This window comes from Emys orbicularis, chromosome 5 (genome assembly GCF_028017835.1).
Source record: "Emys orbicularis isolate rEmyOrb1 chromosome 5, rEmyOrb1.hap1, whole genome shotgun sequence".
NCBI classification, from domain to species: domain Eukaryota; kingdom Metazoa; phylum Chordata; order Testudines; family Emydidae; genus Emys; species Emys orbicularis.
This window is the reverse complement of record NC_088687.1, coordinates 92,862,566-92,885,057: the sequence shown is the minus strand read 5'-3', so window position 1 is coordinate 92,885,057 and position 22,492 is coordinate 92,862,566. Positions and strand designations below refer to the sequence as shown.

Genomic DNA, 22,492 nt, shown 5'->3' with positions numbered 1-22,492 from the left:
AAGGAATGCCTAACATAGTGAATGCTAATGGGAAGGGGGTAGGTTTAGCAGATAAAATAAAAAAAGAACAAGTTAAAAATCCCTTAGAAAAGTTAGATGCCTGCAAGTCACCAGGGCCTGATGAAATGCATCCTAGAATACTCAAGGAGCTAATAGAGGAGGTATCTGAGCCTCTAGCTATTATCTTTGGAAAATCATGGGAGACGGGAGAGATTCCAGAAGATTGGAAAAGGGCAAATATAGTGCCCATCTATAAAAAGGGAAATAAAAACAACCCAGGAAACTACAGACCAGTTAGTTTAACTTCTGTGCCAGGGAAGATAATGGAGCAAGTAATTAAGGAAATCATCTGCAAACACTTGGAAGGTGGTAAGGTGATAGGGAACAGCCAGCATGGATTTGTAAAGAACAAATCATGTCAAACCAATCTGATAGCTTTCTTCAATAGGATAACGAGTCTTGTGGATAAGGGAGAAGCTGTGGATGTGGTATACCTAGACTTTAGTAAGGCATTTGATACGGTATCGCATGATATTCTTATCGATAAACTAGGCAAATACAATTTAGATGGGGCTACTATAAGGTGGGTGCATAACTGGCTGGATAACCGTACTCAGAGAGTTGTTATTAATGGTTCCCAATCCTGCTGGAAAGGCATAATGAGTGGGGTTCCGCAGGGGTCTGTTTTGGGACCGGCTCTGTTCAATATCTTCATTAACGACTTAGATATTGGCATAGAAAGTACGCTTATTAAGTTTGCGGATGATACCAAACTGGGAGGGATTGCAACTGCTTTGGAGGACAGGGTCATAATTCAAAATGATCTGGACAAATTGGAGAAATGGTCTGAGTTAAACAGGATGAAGTTTAACAAAGACAAATGCAAAGTGCTCCACTTAGGAAGAAAAAAATCAGTTTCACACATACAGAATGGGAAGAGACTGTCTAGGAAGGAGTACGGCAGAAAGGGATCTAGGGGTTATAGTGGACCACAAGCTAAATATGAGTCAACAGTGTGATGCTGTTGCAAAAAAAGTAAACGTGATTCTGGGATGTATTAACAGGTGTGTTGTGAGCAAGACACGAGAAGTCATTCTTCCGCTCTACTCTGCTCTGGTTAGGCCTCAGCTGGAGTATTGCGTCCAGTTCTGGGCACCGCATTTCAAAAAAGATGTGGAGAAATTGGAAAGGGTCCAGAGAAGAGCAACAAGAATGATTAAAGGTCTTGAGAACATGACCTATGAAGGAAGGCTGAAAAAATTGGGTTTGTTTAGTTTGGAAAAGAGAAGACTGAGAGGGGACATGATAGCAGTTTTCAGGTATCTAAAAGGGTGTCATAAGGAGGAGGGAGAAAACTTGTTCACCTTAGCCTCTAAGGATAGAACAAGAAGCAATGGGCTTAAACTGCAGCAAGGGAGGTCTAAGTTGGACATTAGGAAAAAGTTCCTAACTGTCAGGGTGGTTAAACACTGGAATAAATTGCCTAGGGAGGTTGTGGAATCTCCGTCTCTGGAGATATTTAAGAGTAGGTTAGATAAATGTCTATCAGGGATGGTCTAGACAGTATTTGGTCCTGCCATGCGGGCAGGGGACTGGACTCGATGACCTCTCAAGGTCCCTTCCAGTCCTAGAATCTATGAATAAATGGCACATCTTGTTTCTACACTGGGATTATACTTCAGACACGCTACGTGCCTAGTAATGTGAGATGTCATCAAATTGAAAACAGGTTTACTGGCTTTTTATGTGTCCTTGCACTTGATTATTGTATTACAAATAGTCAGTTTGCCCCCAAATGATCCTTATATGTGGACTGCTTGATTCTTAAAATTGGAGTATTTTAGCAGGGTTAATATAGGAATGGTTTTGTCCCAGTGGCTGATTCTTATATCAGTAATTCTTATAAATGGAGTGCATTTGTACTTGGTTTTCTGGGATGCTGCTAACACTAAGGCCCCTGCCAGCTCCTGGCTGGTCCCTTGAATGCTCTTGGTGGTTCCAATGGCACTGGCTGCAGCTGCTGGGCCCTGTGCACCTATTGCCTCCCCCTCCCCCCCCGCCCCCCAATCTTAAAGGCGTCTCTCCCAGCCTAAGGACCCAGATCTCAGGCAATTCTAGGGAGCAACAAATGAGGAAACAGGGATGGGCGCGAGGGTCAGGCAGGTAGCCACTAAGAGGCCCATCCAGAAACTGCTGCTAAGGCAGCTTGGCCTTGTGAACCCTGGTTTATGAAGCCAATATCCTAACCCCTGAGCTCTGGAGCCAGCTCGCCCTAGCCACGTGGAGCGGCACCTGCAGCGGGGCCATGAGCTGCCTTGACCTGGGGCGTCTCACTCCCTCCCGCGCTGGGATTCAAAACTCTCTACAAAGCCGGCTTCTTCCCTCGGCCTCTCGCTGCCCGCCCCCGCCGGGATGACTCCCGCAGGGCCCGCATTGCTCTCTGAGACGGGGCCAGTGCCGCGGGCCCCGAGCGAGGGGCTGTAACGCGCCTGGCTGCGGATGCCCGCACTCGGGAGCCTTGATCTTTCGCCCCTCTCCCTCCCCCTCCCCCTCCCTTCGCACGGGGAACAGGGGCTGGGCAGCGCGTTGCTAGGCAGCAGGATCATGGGAAGGACACGTAAAGCTTCCACAGGAGGAAGGGGGCGGGGCATCGGGGGTCACAAGATTTCACGTCTCAGACAACGCCGGTTCCTCCTTAGCCTGGAGGGGAGCAGCGTGGCTCAGCCTAACCTGTCAGCTCCGCGCCCTCTCGCCTGCACGTTGTGGTGGCGATCGCAGCCAATCAGGGGCGCGGCGGCGGGAAGCAGGGCGGGCTGGTCGGGGCGGGTTCGGTTGCTCAGCGCGCTGGAGGCGGCGCTTCTGAGTGAGCGCTTCCTGCCCTCCCTCAGCACCGGGACTCGGTGGCGGCCGGTGCAGGAGACGGTTGTGGCGGCTGCGGGGATCGGCCCGTCCTCACCCGGGAGCGGCCATGGCGCGGCGCCGCTAGGTTTCCCTGCGGGGTCGGGTCGAGCCGGGGCTGCTCCGCGAGTCGCAGGCCGGGATGGGGCCGGGGGGCGGCCGGCAGGGCCCGGAGGCAGCGGGAGGCCGAGCGTCCTGCCGGGCCGCCGCGCTGCTGCTCCTGCTGCTCCTGGCCGCGCCCGCCGGGCTGCGCGCCGCCCTGGAGGAAGAGACCGGCAGGAACAAGGAGCCGCCGGCGCCGCCACAGCAGCAGCAGCCGCAGCCCGCGGTGCAGGGGCTAGATCCGGCCCGGGCCGAGGTGAGGCGGGGGCCGTGTGTGTGTGTGTGGTGCTGGGGTGTGTCCCCCGCTCCTTCTCCTCTGTCCCCCCGGGTGCACAGGGGCCGCAGCCCGGAGCCCCCGGGCAGCGTCCTGGGCGGGGCGGGCCCGCCTGTCGCACAGCACCCGGCACGGGGCGGATGAGGTCGGGGTGGGCGGGCTGCGGCGGGGGCAGACACCCAGCCTGGGGGTGAGTGTCGGGTGTCTCCTCCCCCGCCTGTTGAGCGCTCCTGGGTATGTGACCTAGGGTGGGTCTGCAGAATCCAAGCTTTAATCTAAAAGAAAAGGTGTTTAGCCCACATGGCTGCCAAGTTAACCTTGATTTATATAATACCTAACTAATAACACGTAATTAAACTTAATTGCAGCGTAAAAGGCTGTATTCCCTTGGCCTTTCTGCAAACCTCCCATTGACACAGTGGGGAGTCCAGCAGTGGATAGAGAGGCATGTGCAATCTTAAATTGATACCCTGTGCACAGAACTGAATTAAAAGTGGATTTTGTTCCTCTCTGAATAAAGAATGACCGTGGCTCACCTTCCTGAGGGGATAGGCTGGTTAACTAGATCCCAGCATGTATGTTGAAGCAAAACTCTAATGACTACAAATGAACAACAAAGGGGAAGTCATTCATGCAAACATACTAGTGTCTTATACTTTAACTATTGAAATGTGTCATGTTTTTTCCAAGTGTTCTGGATCATTTAATACCGGCCATCAATGAATCAAGCACATTAATCCTTAGTGGGTTCCCATGTTAGGGAATGCTGCTGCAACACTTTGACCATAAGCTTTAGGAGGAACTGTAGAAGCCCTTTAGTATTTCCATACTTGACACTGTGAGGGCAGAAGAAGAAGGGAAGCAGAGAGAACATGAGCAGTGTAGGCTAAAATGTAGAGCTGAAGGCATGGAGCAAGACCAAACTGCAAGAGGAAAACAGTTGACGCAGCAAAGTGGATAGAGGAGATGAGATTGGGAAGACAGGGATAAGTGCTAGTGAGGAATGAAACATGAATGGAAAAATACTGTCTTTATTGTATTCCTAGCTTAATAGAAGTTTAAAGCCAACCCCCTCCCCCAACTATTTAACTTTGCCCAAAGGCCTGCAAGAGCTAATGAAGCTTTCACCTAGAGCTTGTTGAGGAGTCACTTTAGACCCAGACCTCTGGTCATGGCTTGTTATCTCAATCATCTGTCCTCTTATTCTTTCCCAGACTTATCAAGTCTCTCTGACTATACAGTAGTGCTTTCAGAAATGGAAAGGTAATCATTTCCATCTGGCGGAACAGCAGTGGTTTTTTTTTTTTTTTTTTTTTTTTTAAAGCAACTCTTATGGGAATCTTGGAGCCTAGGAAGGAATAGGTTATTGAGGTAAAGTTAATCTGTCATTAGGAAAAACCTGAATCTGTACAGGGATATCAGTTGTTAGGTTTGTCAACATTTACTTCTGAAAGGGGAGACTTTCAATGGCACAAAGAGCAGTTAGGCACCTAACTCCCATTTGTGCCTCCGAAAATCTCCCTAAGTACCTTGTACTGGACTGTCTTGAGGGCACAGAATAGGATGGTGTTTAGGAGGTGTCTAGTATATTTTGGACATTATAGCAATCTAAATAATGCTAAGTATGTTGCTGGTAAACATTTTCCTTAACTCCAGAAAAATTTCACTTTGCTCCTTGTCTCCACCTCCAGTTGTTGACTTCATATTCATTGGTATGTGGGGCTGACAGGCAGAGGCACGTACAGTATGCTAAGAAAGAAACAGTATGCAAGAAACTAGAACCTTTAGCCTACAAAACTTGACTCCTTAATCTTGATTTTTCAAGTTAAATCTGTTAATGCATCTCTCTAAAGAATTAGGTACTTTATGTTCACCATAATTCACTTGAGAGTTGAGACTATTTCTGCTATAGCTCTTTCTGTAAGAATTGACAAGTGATGGATGATCATGGGATGCAACAAAGGAGCCTGCAGGCTGGGGCGGAGGGATAAATATAGTGTGAAATTTTATTTGCTAGAAATTGGTCTACCGAAAATGGGACATTAAGCTGGGGATTTGGCAATTGATAAAATGAACAGCAAAACTTGGCCACGAAAAGTAAGATGACAGTCTGAAAGCATTAATCTGATGACAGCGTGTTTGTTTCATGCTAATGAATCTGCATCCGATGAAGTGGGTTTTAGCCCACAAAAGCTTATGCTCAAATAAATTTGTTAGTCTCTAAGGTGCCACAAGTACTCCCATTCTTTTTTTTTTAGATGTAATACAGTAACCCGAAAACTGCTTGCTTCACTGATCTGCCAAAATAATAGAAAGAGCCATGTATTGTAAATTGCAGTATTGCAGTGACTTGAATGTACCTTCCATTTACTGTGATAGTGATCGTTATACCCAAGTAATATCTGTACAAAGATATTTCATTATTAATCATAGCAGGATATCATAGGTTAATGATTGATCACTATAGTCCCAGATGGGTGGCAGTCAGTAGTAGTTAAAAGATTCTGATTGAAGGAAAACTTCAATAATCCTGCTTGAAAATATTCTAATAAAAAGTATTAGACCGTAATGGTTTGCAATAAGAGAAAAATGTTCAACCTTAAGCAATCATTTTCTTCTTTTACAGAAATGGCCCACGCCAGTTCCTCCAGTTCATCTTATCAGTGAAGAATCTGCTGATAAAACTAATTTGGGGTTTATTCATGCTTTTGTGGCTGCCATATCAGTCATCATTGTGTCAGAACTGGGGGATAAGACCTTCTTTATTGCAGCCATCATGGCAATGCGTTATAATCGTTTGACTGTAATGGCTGGTGCCATGCTTGCCTTAGGACTGATGACATGCTTATCAGGTTAGAACTCTTTGCTGCCTTTCTCAGAATTCACTGATTAAATGTATGCTTATAGTCTGTCATCCTTAAATCTTAACCAAAGTGAAAATGAATGCAGCAGTTATGCAGGATTTATTAGTGATTCTTTTCTATAGAGCTTTAAGGGCTACTAGCCTTTTTTTTTTTTTGTAGTCTCTTACATAAATTTTATGCCATTCAAAGTAAATGCAATGGGATCGTATAACTTCATTCATTAGTTGAAGACAGAGAGCACTCAGAGGTGACATGTATATTGATATATTGGACTGTCTTGGACTTTTGCTTACATACTGCTATGTAAGTGTAAATGAGATTAAGGGCCAGGTTCTGTGATGCTTTTTCTGTGCAGTACGCAGAAAAAGTAGCCAGGGTCTGGGAAGGGAAGGTAGCTTTAGACATCTCTGGGATTCTGGGGTGGCACTGCCCTCAGTATAAGTTAGAGCAGCTCCAAAGGCTGCTGTCACAGCAATTTACCATGGTGATGCTCTATAGCTCAGAATACAGGAAAACAAAGTGTTTGTTCTGTAATAGATCTCTGAACAGTGAACTTTGCTAAAGAGCAGCACTTACAAATAGTAATAATATCAGTGGTCATCTTGGTATTATTTAACATATAATGTAACTTATTTTCTTTCAGTTTTATTTGGCTATGCCACCACAGTTATCCCCCGAGTGTACACATACTATGTGTCAACTGCACTGTTTGCAATTTTTGGCATCAGAATGCTTCGGGAAGGCTTGAAGATGAGCCCAGATGAGGGTCAGGAGGAGCTGGAGGAAGTTCAAGCAGAAATCAAGAAAAAAGATGAAGAAGTAAGTCATAAAGTACTTAGAAGTGATGACTAATGAAACACTTCAGCCAGTTAGGTTGCACAATTAAGGAAGCGCGTGCATGCGGGTTGCTCAGCTGCATATATGTGTAATAAGAGTCTGATGCAAAAAAAATGTGTGGTTAACAATAACCTGAAAACAGACAGAAATGCCCCTCTTCACTATGGACCACATAACAGAATGCCCCCTCTGCTAATTTCCTGGAGACTGTTTTAACAGCTGGCTGTAATTCTCGGCTGTATAGCTGCATTTTGAGGTGGGAGAGAGAAGTGAACTGCCTCTTCATATTTCAAGCATTAATTCTATATATCTCTTTCACCTGGGGCTTTACCAGCCAGAATGTTGACAGCTACCATTGCTGCTGCTTTTATTTATAACATTTAGGTAGAGTAATACTGAAGCTAGTGTTGCTGCAGGTGTCCTTGTGGACATAACCTAAGCAAAATTCTGCAGCTATAAGGAATACAGTTAATACAATTTCTCTGGAGCATTAGTTTTATTTCATTTATTATTCTTGTCACTAATTTTACTGTCTTCCCCTCTCCCATCTCAAGAGCTACCACTGTTTATCACCATAATAATGCATTCAGTTTCTTCTCAGTATAATTAAAAATAGCATAACAGCTCATCATATATCATTTTCTAAAATAAACTTTTTCTTGCTTTAAAATGCTTATCCTACGTTTCTGCCTACTTTGCACATTTGTAGTAGGAGCTAAATATTTGGGTTGTCTAAATGTCCAATTGTACAGCTTTGAGGCAGACAGTTACTTGGAGGGAAAGGGTAAGTGTAGATATGTAAATTATAGGTAACCTTGGTGGTAGGCAGTACCTTAAATATTCAACAGCTAAGTTTATTGTTCAAAGTCTAACTGTCCTGGGTATTAAATTATTGGGTTTACATTTGAGCAGTATTTGCATTGGGATATTTGGATAATATTTCAGTTCTTTTGATGGGCTTCTTGTTTCCAGTTCCAGAGAACAAAACTATTAAATGGGCCAGGAGATGTGGAAACAGGGACAGGCACAAATATACCTCAGAAGAAGTGGCTGCATTTTATTTCTCCAATTTTTGTTCAAGCTTTTACTTTAACGTTCGTAGCAGAATGGGGTGATCGCTCTCAATTGACAACAATAGTCCTGGCAGCAAGAGAGGTGAGTGTGATCGATACAAAATGTCCTTCTTTTGTCCTGTTTTTGAATATTGGCAGCAGATGAGGTAGAGAGACAGATGGTATATCCTTTATCAACACATCAAATTCTCAGATTCTCCTTTGTAGTTTATTAGATATACCCAGTTAATGTTGGGAGCATATGGAGGCATGAATCTGAAGGCAGTGTGGTTATTTCTGTGCATCCTCAATACCTGAGGTGTTATTACTGTTACAGTCTCCCTCTAAAGATAGTTATATTGTTTACTGCATGGTTTGGGACTGCAAGTGTCATTTCTGGAAAAAGCTGTTTTCTTTCTTCAGCTGTACAGTATAAGAGATTTGTCACTTTGTTCCATGCAATAACCATCATTTAAGAAACCTTTTTGAAAATGTCAGGCTAAGCAGATATTGCTATTAAAACTATTTATAGCTTTAAAGAGGAACTTGTAATTTGATCAATCCTTAAAGCTGTTAAAAGCTGATTGTTTCTTAGAGTCCAAAATGCATTATCTTATTATATGTACCACTATTAATTGTGAGCTGCTCTGAAAAACAAGCATTAAAATACTATTTCTATTGATTCACATCAACATTGCTGCTAAAGCAAGGAAGACAATGAAAAGGGGAATCCACTTAAGCTTCTGGTCTGCTGGAAATGGAGGGGGGAAAGATAATCTTTCTAGATAGATGCATACATGCTGCATATCTCTTTTCTATTACATATTCATATTACACACACAAATATTATCCTTGCAAAATCAAGCACTCAGAAAGTAGGAACTGCCACAACAAAGGTTGTGTGTGCGCAACCTTAATTTGGCCTCTTTGTGCATATGCATTATGATAGTATTTAATTACATTACATACTATTTTTCCACAGGACTCTGGCCTTTCAGTGCACAGGATGGACCTGGCCTGGATATGAGTATTTCACAAACACTGACTATCTTTACAACACCCCTGTGAGACAAGGGGCTATGAGACAGAAAGTTTAAGATCAAAAGTATCCATGAATATTTGGTTTCCAATTTGAGACTCCCAAGACCTTCAAGCTTGTGTAGTGGAAGAAGCTGTTGTCTTGGGACCCTTGCTTCCTTTGTTGCAGAAGTTGGAAGATGTACAGTGAATGAGGCAGGGGACTGCCAGAAGAGAAAGGATGGTCTCCTGGTTAAGACAATTTAGTGATTTCTTGGAAAATTTGGTTCTATCCCTGCCTCTGCACAGAGTTCCTGTGTGATGCTGGGCATATTGCTTAAACAAAACTTTTCACAGGTGGTCACTAATTGTGTTTCTAACTTTCCAGGTACTCATCTTGAGACCTGGGGTCTGATTTGCAGAAGTGCTGAGTGCTCACAACTGCAACTAAAGTCAATGGGAGCTATGGTTTGAACATGTAAAGTGCTATATAATGCTAAGTTTAATCAGGTCTTGGGAAGTCTCAAGTTGGACACCCCAAATTAGTGGATACTTTTGACCTTGTACACACTCTGCTTTATAGTTCCTCACCTCACAGGGGTGTTGCAAGGGTAAGTCAGTTAATGTTTGTGAATGACTCAGATACCGTAGTGATGAGTACCATAGAAAAGCACATGAGAAAATTAATGATTCTGTCATCAGACCAGGGTTTGAATAGTGTGGAGTTTTCAAATAGTATTTGAACAATGAGGTGAAAACAAAATATTGAGTAACTGCTCATTAAGTGAACCCTATCTATCCCGGGCACTGAAAGAGGCATGCATCCTGTGATCGTGTAATTAGACTGATTATGTATGTAGTTACATAATAATGCATACGCACCAGGAAGCTGAATTAAGGTCTCTCAGGCAACCTGAAGTTTGGTATTCCTAACTTTTGAATGTTCAGCTCTGGAACTTTTAATGTATTGTAAATGTCAGGTTTGAGTTATTTATTTTGGTCTTTTTATTTTTGGGAGTTGCATTACATTGACACCCACATGAATCATCAGCAGGGTTGGAGCCTTTAGATTCTCCACACAAACCTCTGCCACTTGAGCTAGCAGAATAACTGATAGCAATAGTAGGTTGTCATCGTCTGTGTACCAGCACTAGCTGTGTATGAATCACATTTTGCCAGAGGGTTTCACAGATTTGCTGACAGCACAGGACTGATGAGACTCAGTAATTTTGGGTTCCATACCAGTCTGTGGAGGGGTGTGCTCTAGTGAGCACAGTCCCTTCTGCCCATTCCCTCCCCCCAAATGTGACCCCTTTTTGCCTTGTCCCCTCCAGCCTTTCCCTGTCTTCTTTCTTCTGCACCCATGGCTCCTCATCCCAATCCAGTTCTCCCTTGCCTAGCCAGTACCTGTCTCCCCTACCTTGGGCTCCCTGTCACATCAGTTGTTTTCTACAAGGATCGTTGTCCTAGTCTCCTTGCCCAGCCAGTCCCAATTTACTCCCCTTCTGGGTCTGATGTTTCCCTGAATAGACTTTTTCTTCTCTTTGCTTTCTAGAGACCCTCCTCCCCTTCCCCATGCATTCCTTGTAGTGAAGAAATACTGTCATTTCCTTTTCCTTCTGTTGAGAGTCTAAAATCTTTCCTTCCTAGAGGAAGTACAAAAGGTTTCAAAAATACAAATGACAATTAGGTACCCAGCTGCTACTTTTGCCTTTTGAAGATTTCCCCAAGTCATCTTTGGTGTTAACACAGGGTACGTCTTCACTTACATCCGGGTCCGGATGTAAGCAATCGATTTTCTGAGTTCGATTTATCGCGTCTGGTTAAGACGCGATAAATCGATCCCGGATCGATCCCGGAAGTGCCCCGGATCGATCCCGGAAGTGCTCGCCTTCGACGCTGGTACTCCAGCTCGGCGAGCGGAGTACGCAGCATCGACGGGGGAGCCTTCCTGCCGCGTCTGGACCGCGGTAACTTCGGACTAAGGTACTTCGAATTCAGCTACGTTATTAACGTAGCTGAATTTGCGTACCTTAGTCCGAAGTGGGGGGGTTAGTGTGGACCAGGCCACAGTCTAGGATTGTTAGTTATATCCCGACTACTGTAAGAAGGTAAGACAGAAGGAGAGGATACCTTGAGAAGCTGTGTAACACTTACCGCCGTGTTTGTTCTCTATAGCAGAGCAATTGTCTCTTGTCTTTTTATTTACCCTTCCAGTAACCTTTTTAACAAAAATAGCAACTCTAAAGCCTTCAACTTTGTAAAGTGGTTTGTAGGTAAATCTTAGATATCCATTTAAGTATTGGATAAGTAAATGTATGCAGTTGAAAACTTCATCCAGTGATGTTACAGTTGTGACTGCTGGTAAACCTAGAATAGAATAACAGTTGCCATCTAAAACTTGCCAGGCTAAAATTTGATACCTATATTTCCAGTCCTAGTCCCTCTGATTTCATACTTCTTTGGGTGACCTTTTTAGAGAAGGTGCATTGGCCTTATGAACCTTGACAGAATACTTCTGGTAACTAGCATGTGCTCTGGCTACCAAAAGTTCCTCTTTACGGTTTGTTTGACATTTCTTAACTTTTGAGTTAGTGTTCTTCTAATTGTGTAGTTTTGCTTTGCTTCTAGCCAGCTGTCAGCCTCCACCCTAGAGGTGGCTGCTTTTCAGTGGTAGGTAAACAAAGTGAATCCTGGGTCTGTGTTATGGCACTTTTCAACCATCTTTAAGTGGTTTAATAGGCTGCTCCTGATTTATCAGATTTTAAGTCTTTTTCTGTTGTGACTGTTCCTCAGTGTTGCAGGAAACAACTGCTATTAAGCCATGCAAAACCCCTCAGAGGGGTTGACGATATTCTCTGGGGATTACCTTGCCTTGCAGCAAACTAAGAAAGCATAATTTTTTCCTGGTAAACTGCTGTTTGAGCCTTGTAGGTTTTCAACTGTGCTAATGTTGATCTTGTGTGTTTGCATAGGATCCCTATGGTGTGGCAGTGGGAGGAACAGTAGGACACTGTCTTTGCACTGGGTTAGCAGTTATTGGCGGAAGGATGATAGCACAAAAAATTTCTGTTAGGACTGGTAAGTGAAATCTCATTCTAACTGAAAAAAGAAATACTCAATACATCTATAGCTGGCTTCAGGGACCATCAGAATGAAAATGATGGTATGTGCACTTGGGGTGCAGTTAAAGGCAGTGTTTTTAATGCTAATGAAGGTATGTGAAGGAGCTTAAAAGGGTGTGTTTAACTTAATTTTTGATTGTCACACTGCCAAACTCACTGGAGGCTTTTATAGCTGCCTTTAGCACTTGTCACTTCCACCTCACACCCTTCCTGTGAAGACTTAATCCTCTGCCTTTCACATGACTGCACCTCCTGCAGGTATAGCTACACCGCACACTTCTTCCAGTGGCAGGTAGAGTACATACCTGCGCTCCCCCTCCACCCTCCCAGCATGGGTATAAATAGCACTGTAGATGACAAAGCATGGCTTTAGGTGAGTAAAGGGAAGACACACTTGAGCCATGCGGTATGTACCCTGCATTGTTCTCTCCTTGCCCAAGCAGTGCCTCCCCCATCTACGTTGCTATTTTCACACTGCCTCCCTGTTGCCAGAGTCTATCCCCGACATGTGGAGCTACACACCACAGTGTGGACGCAGCCTGCTTTTCACTGTAGCATGTAGCGACGCATAGCCTACATGCCATCGCAAGTAGAACCAGCCAAGCTAAGATTGTGCGTTCCTTGCAACTTAGTGCTGGTTGGTGCTATGTCCAGGAGCTCAATCATAATCACGTTTGGTAATGTAGCAAGTCTTTTCTTTCTTCTTTTCTTACTGTGATTTGAGTTTCAGGTGGGTACTGAATTCCAATATCAGGGGTTTAAAAGTAAATTAAGATGAGGCACATAATTTGCTCCTGGGGTATGGAGGTGGAAGAAAATCTTAAGCATCTAAGAAACGCAAAGTATGCTGTCTGGCAAACAGCAGCAGAGATTCTACCCTCTAGGAGTTTAGGCTTGGTCTTTCAAAGGAGAGGAATTAAGGGGGTTAGAGAATCCCAGAGCTATTGTACATGTGGAACAACTGCTTTTCAGAGTATCTGCTGTGCATAGCAGGTGTTTTTATAATATTTTGACTAACAGGGATATGCCCATCTTGGAGGCAGGCCACAGCTTGTTCCAAATGTAATAGTCTTATTTTCTTGCCCCCAGAAAGGGTACAAGACATCAAGAAAATTCATTTCTGCAGCAATAGCGTGTACATATTTTAAAAGTAAATACAATTCATGAAACTTAGATAGTCCCCTGTTTACACTGGCCAAGGAAACATTAGTATCTCATCAGCAAATAATGACTTAAGATGCTGCTGAGAAGCATCATGATACAATTTCTCTGGTCACTGGGGGTGGAGTTGTAATGTTTCTAAAGTCAGATTTTCAATGCTGGTATAATCTGGAGAACTATGCTAGCAGTACTCCTCAACATTTGCTCTTTGTGACTGCACCTTTGCCTTAATGTAGAGTAAAGTAGGTTTTTTTCCCTACTCCTGTCAGCCAAAACTTCCCAATTCCAGGGGAGCAGGCTGCACTTTACTCTGGTTTATGTATAATAGAGTTAAAACCAGGTTTCATTTTAAGTGTCAAAATTTATCCTTATTTACATCTGTGCAGCTAGCCAGTAGGATGACAATAGACACACCTTGGCAGGGTGTTGCATGAGCCAGAAATAACTTCCAGTGCAGGCAGTTTAACCTCTGAACTGTGCATGTTGGTATGGAAGTCAAGTCCATGAAAATGGACCCCTCATGAGGCATGGTAGAAGTGCATTTAACTTGTTTTAAAACTATTTTTACCTGTACAACATCTAACTTTTTTTCTTTTTTGTCTTTCAGTGACAATCATAGGAGGCATTGTTTTCTTGGCATTTGCATTCTCTGCACTATTTATAAGCCCGGAGTCTGGTTTTTAACAAGCTTTTTTTCATTGTCTTTAAAGAGCAAGGATTGGGAGGAACAAGCTTGTCCTTGTGTGTTGCTGTATATAATGTACAGGTATTGTTGCTAAACAAGCACTGAAAATGGGATACTGCACTTCTATAGCAATGATTTATCAGTTTGGCACATTCATGGACCCTGTGCCATGAAGATCTGCTTCCTGTCTGGTTTGCAAGGTGTATTTAAGGGGTGGTTGGGTGCCTCACAGGATTTGAGTGGCTTTCTTGCTTGCTGAACCTGATCAGATGGCTTTTGAGGATCTGCATCCACAAACATGAGGCTTCCTTCCTCTGTTCCACATGATCACTATTGCTGTCTGTTCTAGAGCTTATCCATCTGGCTAAATGAGCAGCCGCCTTGCCAACAGGCATTATGATGTTACAAATTTCCCAATAGCAAGTATGAGGGAGAAAATCATTGACTCTCACACTTCACTTCCAGGATACCCTGGTAGCCTAAGAAACCTGAGGGCAGCTCCCATGCCATTAAGTGACTGAACCACCTATTGAAACGTTTAGAATTAATTTTAAAAAGCAAATATCTTAATCAGGGGCCTTTGGTATGAAGTCAACAAAAGTGCTGACTCACGATGTACTGTTTTCAACAACAGACAATCTGGCTAGATCTGATTTTCTTTACTTAACCAATTCTTTTTTGTATTAAGTTGAAAACTTATAATATACATCATAGTAATAAAATGGTAAATATTTGACAATGCTGCATTCCCAAATTTGAACAATAATGCAATGGGGGGAATTTAAATAAAACAGTGGTGTCTCCATTTTAGTTACTTTCAACTTCTTTTTTGATGGTGGTTCATTTAATTCCCTTAGCAGAGAGCGAGGTAATGGCTTCTTGCGTGCACTGAGGGAGAGGCTCGCTTCTTATCCAGGTACGGTTGAAAAGGGAAGCGATGTTGATTTTGTGGCTGGAGTGATAAGATGTCATGACAACTTTGCACAGCTTTATTACCGGAATATATCTGTAAGCACTCTGCCGTTTATACAATATGGAGTTGGCTTCTGAATTCACACCAGGTGCGTGGCGTATAATGCAGTGTTTTAAGCTGAAATACATGAAGTAGCAGACTTCTGTAAAGTGCAGTCCATGATGGTTGGCTTTAGCAGGTGCCCTAGGACCAGGGGTGAAAGTGTGAGCTGCACCGGCCCATACCCAGCCCACATTAAAGTGCTGCTGCGGCAGTGCTTTAATGTCCCTGCCCCTTTTGCCTCCCCTGTCGGCAGCCCTGCTGGTAGGGTCCATCCTGGCAGGGCCGCCAACGGGGGATGGGCAGCGACGTTAAAACACTGCCGTGGAAAAGGGCCCTACAGCGCCTTAATGTCCCTGCCCCGTTCCTTCCCCCACCCACCCTGCAGCCTCCGACAGGCGGGGCAAAGGGAGCAGTTGCCCTGGGGCTGGCGATTTAAAAGGGCCTGGGGCTCCGGACGCTGCTGCCGCTAGTGCAGCATCAGTGGCCGGAGCCCCAGGCCCTTTAAATCAACATGGAAGCTCCAGGTGGCGCAGGCCAGGCGGCCTGAAAGGGCTGGTTAGGGGATGCTGACCCCCCCCCAGCCCCATCCCTTCCGCCCGAGGCCCCGTCCCTTCCGGTGGCCAGAGCCGTCCCCCCGGCCCAGACCAGTAAGTGGCCTAACTTACTTTCACCCCTGCCTAGGACAAATATAAATACTGAGTCTGACAAAGTGAAGACTTGAATAGTTGTAGGCTTGAAGTGTAACTTTCACAAACACTTGAACTTGAAACTTCTTGGGGCAGGCAAAACTTGACCAAAAAAGCATTTGTCTAGAATACCCTCAGATTATATAGTATGTATGTACCAAAGGAACTGTACCTTTAACTGTAGTAATAGCCTTCCCACCCAGCACTGCATCCTAACTCAAAGATGTTCCTTCATATAACCCCCAACAACAAAAACCTAAATGCACCCCTCTAAAGTGCCTCTTAAAAAGATTAGTTGAACAACAAACTGCACGTATACTAAAGTAAATGTTAAAGTGGGTTACACCAGCATCAAACTTTCCAGAAAAATGAACCTGGGCATATTTTATTTGGATTAAGTTGCTTTTTAAGGTGTCTGAACATCTGTGTAAGGTTATGGAAATAAAGTGAATCAAACTACTGTCTTTTAGCCTCCCATTCTCAAACTCCTACTAATTGCACTAGAGTCTTCAGATCAAGATACCTATTGCTACTTCAGAAGGGTTCTGGTGGTGACTTCGGCATCACAAATGGGGAATCTGACTAGTCTAAATAGCTGGTGGCTCTTTAAGGCCTGAGGCTGCCCAACAACTGAGTCCCAGTATGACTTTCAACTAAGTGTTTCCTAGCCTACATGCCCACCAGGGTCTAGTAACAGTCCCACAGATGTGACCTGACCACACCTAGAGCTTGGGCCCCTGCACAAAAAGACAGCTGAGCTACCATTGGGGGAATTGTGAGTGCTCAGTAATTTAGAGGGGTTAGGCAGCCAGAGCAAGGGCTTGAAGCCAGCTCTCCCACAGCTAAAGTGAGTGCCCTACCTCATGGGCTGTTGCCTATAAGGGAGTGTGTCTCATTTTTCCTACCCTTGCACGGGCAGCTAATTGCAGGAGAAGAATGTTCATGGCTGAAAAGCCAGAGCACCATGTGACATTTCCCTTTGGGCCCTCAGTGAAGTGCCTAGGGGTGCAACTCCCATTAAACTAAGTGCCTAAATACCTTTGAAGAGCTGGCCCTGCCCCTTTGCTCTGCATTTTGCTCCTATTCAGCTGGCTGGCTTCTGAGAATCCCTTTCTTAGGGCTTGCCTTCATGTACAGTGCTATAGCTGCACCTGTGTAGCTGTCGTGAAGACACTTCTCCTGTCAGCGTAGTTAGCTACTACCTCTAGGGAGGTGGATTGGGTCCATGGGAGAAGCTCTACCATCAACATAGTACTGCCTACAGTGGGGGTTAGGTTGGTATGATTGGGTCACTTGGGGGTGGATTTTTGCCATCCCGCGAGCAATGTAGTTATACTGAGGTAATTCTGTAGTATAGACCTGGCCTCATACAAGGGAGGGGGAACCTGAGTGCCTAAATTAGGACTGAGAACTCCCTTTGGCAGCAAGCTACTTAGGAGTTAGGTGATTTTAGTGTACTCTACACTAAGGGCTAGTGGCAGTGGTTGAGTTGGAGATAATTCACAATGGGAGAGGACCACCCACCCAGTCTCATCTACAACCGAGCCCATACCACCAGTTGTGAATTTTTTCCTGTATTTCATAACTGCGCCAAACTCTTAAGCCTCAGTGCAAAACCCCAAACTCAGACCTGAGGTAAGGGAGGGAGTAGTTTAAGCTATGTGTAAAGCAGACTGAGCAACATTTCAAAAAATGCCCAGGTTAAATTAGCTTTTTAGTTTCCAGCCCCAGCTGCAGGCTAGTGCGTGACATGCAGAACAGGGGTAAAAGCAACCACGTGCTGTGGAATTGCACCTTATCACTGCATGGACCTTTTTCCATGGTGGAGAACGGTCTGATACAGTGAGGAACAGGAACTGGAGGGAGCTGATGCTAGTGTAATGTTTGACTTACGAATAAGGCTATACTTTCATTTGCCATATAAAGCTAGGTCTGCGTACCATGCTGGGACTGTGCAGCAGGTGAAATATGCAAAAGGAATGTAAAGTTGCAAGGTTGACGTACCTTCCCCCATGGTAGAGAGACAAGGTGGATGAGACAAGGTTTCAATCTACAACAGAACTCATCAGGTTACCAACAGAAGTGGGTCCAATAAAAGCTAATACCTCACCCACCTTCTCTAATATCCTGGGACCCACACAGCTCTACCACTGCATTTCCCCATCTGTTCAAACTGCATAACACTACAACTCTTACGGAGTAGCTTACCTATATTATAAAACTGAGCCGCTGTTGTCAGTATGTGGTTCATCTGACCAGGGTAGTGGAACAGTGCTGCAGTGTGGAGGCACAGAACACGCTTTGGGCTAGATTCATAAAGGGACTTCAGACATTTAAAGCTGTGTCAACACACCTACAGTTTAGGTGCCTAGAAAAATCACTGGGATATAAGCCTTGGTTAGATGCATATACAATGACTGGGAAGAAATAGGATTCACAGAAGCCTGCTGAGCAGGGAGACACCTGAGCTAGGCCGTGGTGTAACCCACATGCTTGCTGGGTGTGGTGTTCTGTCCCACTGGGATCACTTAGAGATTAAGGACTCTGCTCTACAGCCTTAGATAAACAGCCATATGGCTTTTAGCTCATGCACTAAGTTCCAGAGGTCCTAGGTTCAATCCCACTCACCGATGACCAGGGTCTGTGGGTGTTACAATGGCAGACAATGATGAGAGGTGTGTGTCCTACAACCAACCCCTCTTCCACAGTCCAGACTGGAGGGAGGCACCTATCTCTGCTTGCAACCCTGAGCCAGGAACTTAAGCCATTTCTTGTAAGAACCACCAGAGTCAGAACAGGTGGTGGTGGCTAGGTCTCAGACCTTTTCTAACCCAGCCTGTTGGAGACCCACCTGCACTGTGGATAAATAATTAGAAAGTCACTGAGTTAGGGAAAAGTGAGTCGGTGGCTCATGTGGTGGGTACGGCACTCAAGTGGGAGGCCCAGATCTAGAGCTACTGCTCCAGCAACTATCTATACACCCTGGGAATAGTTTTTACTTCCATCCTAAAACCTCTGCTGAATGTTCTCATGGGATATCAGCCACCAGCTCAGCAGTTCTCAAACTGTGGGTCATGACCGCAAAGTGGATGACAACCCCATTTTAATCAGGGCTGGCCTTAGATTGGCTGGGGTCCAAGGACAAAGCTGAAGCCTCAGTGCCCTGGGCGGCGAGGCTCAGGCTTCGGCTTCAGCCCTGGGTTGTGGGGCTAAGGTGGGCTCAGGCCTCGGTCCCACTTCCTGGGGCTGTGTGGTTATTTTAGTTGTCAGAAGGAGGTTGCGGTGCAACGAAGTTTGAGAACGGAGTTATACCCTTCTCCATGCTTGACTGAGGCTACAGTGAAGACATTGGCACTTTATTAGGAAGCGTATGTAAAATCTGTATTGAGCAAAAGCTGGATGGTAAAAGAGTCAGTTCATAACACCTAATGCATATTGCTTGCTATTTCCCCCCACCGTTTATGAACACAATAGTATTGCTAATTGATGCGTTTACTCCCTCAGCTGTTTTCTTTTACAATTGTGGCTTTTAAGTATCTAATAAACTCTTCTTAAATTCCCAATTTTCATTTTCATCTTTCTAATTGCTTCCTCCCACTAATTGTGCATATAATTTTCCTCAGCCCTTTTGCAGCACCAAGGCTATACATTACTGGTTGGGATTGTCCTCCGTGCCCCTAGGGCATTGGTCACCATCTGGGGACTCCCCCGCCAGTCCCAGAAGCAGCCAGCATACCCCTGTGGGGAGATGGGGTGGCTAGGGGTCTCCACCCTGCTCCTGACTGCAAGCACCGCCCCCACAGCTTCCATTTGCCAGGAACAGGGAGCTGTGGGGCAGTGCCACATGCCCCCCCGCCCCCAGGTCCAGGAGCAGCGTGGCCACATAGTGCACTACTGGCTGGCAGGGGGGAGGGGGTAGGGGCAGGGCCCAGCTCATGATGGAAAGGAGGCGCCGATGTGCCGGAGTGGGGCAGGGGCAGGCAGGAAGCCTGCCTTAGCCCCGCTGCTCCGCCGACCAGAAGCTGCCGGCGGTGCGGGTGCCCCAACCTCCAGCCCTGAGCTCCCTTCCAGAGCCAGCACCCAAACTCCCTCCTGCACCCCAAGCCCCTGCCCTGACCCGTCCCAGAGGCAGCACCCCATACCCCCTCCTGCATCCCAACACTCTGCCCCAGCCCAGAACCCCCATCCTGCACCCCTGCCCCAGGCTCAGCCCAGAGCCCCCTCCCACACTGCAAACTCCTTGGCCCCAGCCCAGAGCCCCCCTTCCAAAAAACCCTGCCCCAGCCCGGTTAAACAATCTTGGGTGTAGAAAGGTTGGAGACCACTGCCCTAGGGCGTGTAATCAGATCACTGGGGAACCACTACTTACAGTGATTAATTCATCTTTATCCACCATGAGGTCTAAACGTTACCTCTCACTGGCTGCAGTATCTTGTGTTATAAACTTGTGTATATTTTTTAGAAATTCATATTTTACCTGTCTTCCCCCCAATTGAAGCCCCCACACCACAATTTTTCTTTCCATACAATTCAGCCAAGTACTTAAAGAGCAACTCTTCTGGTTCTCTGAGCCTCCTGGGTTAGCACATTGGTCTCTGGGCCTTTAAGAGCCTGCAGTTCTGAGTGATTAATAAATGTAAACCAGCTAATGGTGTCTCCCTTCCCCACACCTGTCACCTACTTTCTCCTTCATAAGTGGTAATAACTCTTGCTTTTAACATTGCAATCATACAGATCACCACAGCAGGTTTCAGTAATGGCAGTTGTATTCCTCCTTATCCAAAAGTATCCAGTTCCTCTTATTACCCAGGCTCCTAGTATTGGGTAATAAGCAATGAAATATCTCTTTGGATGGAAAATAAGAGCCTCCCAAGCCTGAGCTCTCAAGGTGATCTGTGCCTCCCATCTTCCCTTCCATGGTTACCACTCCTCCCCTCCCCCCCAAAATTATCCAGTTTCCAGCTAACCCTTTGATCTACTTACCTAATGATTAAGGCTACGATTTAATCACGGGTATTTTTAGTAAACATCATGGACAGATCACAGGCAAGAAACAAAAAATCACAGCCTGTGACCTGTCCATGACGTTTACTAAAAATACCCATGATTGAATCTTGGGAGGTGGCAGGGAGAGTAGCCTACAGCACCAACTGTGGGGTTGGGGGTGGGAGCCCCAGGGCCAGCTGCTCCTCCGGCCGCCTGGCACTGCCACCAGGAGCTGTCGAGCTGCGGCAACTCCCACCACCACCGGGACCGCTGCTCAGGTGGTCCCCAGGGCCAGGTGCCCGGGACTGCCAGAGCAGCGACCAGTGCGGCTGTCCCCAGGGCTGCCTGAGCAGCTGGCCTCTGCAGAAGTCACTTAGGTCACAGGAAGTCACAGAATCAGTGACTTCCGCAACCTCCGTGACAAACACGGAGCCCTACTACTGATTAACATGTAAAGGTGGTATTGAGCCTTTCCAGTGACCTTAAATAGCTCTTCTGTAGAAAGCCTGAGTAACACTGATGGTCCCTATGAGTGGCTGTAACATACATTAAGTTGTGTTCTGGCTTTGGCAACTGACATCTGAAACACTTTAGGAAAGAGCAAGTGATGATTTTTTTTCCCCCACTTGTTCTAGCCTTGTCCCACTGCTTGCCATATGTTTTCCTGGCTCCAGACTGATGCTTGTACTATATGAATACATAGTCCTAAATGAGAGTTCTGTAGTCCTCTGCCCTCATTGAACGGATATTATAAGCAGTTATCTGGAGAAGGCCCATGGGTCTTGCAGATAAATGCTACTTTAAGAACATAATCAATGACAGGTTTCTACGTAACACGGTTAATAGGATCTCCTCCTGGGTTCATGGGAAGGAAACAGATGTAGATGTAATATTGGGGCCAAGTGAATGTAAACAAATGTGAAGCTGCATCACTGACTAAGCAACTCACTTAATAGCCAATTTGCCCATAAAACTACAGTGCAATGCTGAGGTGGTGAACAATGTATTCAGGCTTCAATGCAGGCAAAAACCAACCTGCAATATAAGTCACATGGAAAAATACGTGAGGTATGTTTTATTTCCAAGCTTTAATAATAGAAGCAAAAAAAGGCAGCCAAGAGGGTAGCTGCTACTGCTTGGCTCTGTTAGGATGAAATGTAAATTCTGGAGACATCAGTTATCCCAGTATTTCAAATGGGAAAAAGAACAGTATTTGTACAAGCTTGCTTATCTTTTTAAAGCTGTACAAAGATCAGCATAATTAAAGATAACTTGGTAAAACAAAATTCTGTCTCATTTAATTTCTCTATATGTTAAAGAATACTAAGGGGAGATTAAGCTACCACCAGACTTTTAAACATCAGGTTTGCTATGTTGCCAGTACAAAGTTTTCAATAGAAACTGGGCAAAAACAAAGTACAAGTACAATCTTCAACACTAATAAAACACAGTATCAGGAGAGCAACGTGAATGTGTTGGATATATTCCAGAAAAAGCCTGCTAATGGGCTTATAGTTGTGAAGCATGACTACTTTATGGCATTTAGATGTAAATTTTGTGGTCGTGAGAGTCAGTGATTGACTGCACAGGTTAGAACAATGTGTTGTACAAGCTGAACTGCCCTCCAATTATACCTGAAAACCAGCCAGTATCAACCTCAGAATCTATTCCTAAATGCAGCTCATGCTAGATTTTGCAGCAGTTTGAGGCCTAGATTCTGGATCCCTTACTCCCGTCAGTAATCAGTCCAGCTGAAGCCCCTCCTGTCAAAGTTCCAATATAGTCCCATC

The 22,492-nt window shown here is 45.2% G+C and overlaps 1 protein-coding gene across 1 annotated transcript; it reads left to right on the top strand.

The window, feature by feature from the left end:
- The first annotated feature begins 3,040 nt into the window (after positions 1–3,040).
- TMEM165 (transmembrane protein 165) lies at positions 3,041–14,748 on the top strand. The gene is made up of 6 exons (XM_065405086.1): positions 3,041–3,256; positions 5,901–6,126; positions 6,782–6,957; positions 7,948–8,130; positions 12,020–12,125; positions 13,938–14,748. Exons 1-6 carry the CDS (start codon positions 3,041–3,043, stop codon positions 14,012–14,014), a joined length of 984 nt encoding a protein of 327 aa, XP_065261158.1. The 3' UTR covers positions 14,015–14,748.
- Positions 14,749–22,492: the final 7,744 nt, after the last annotated feature.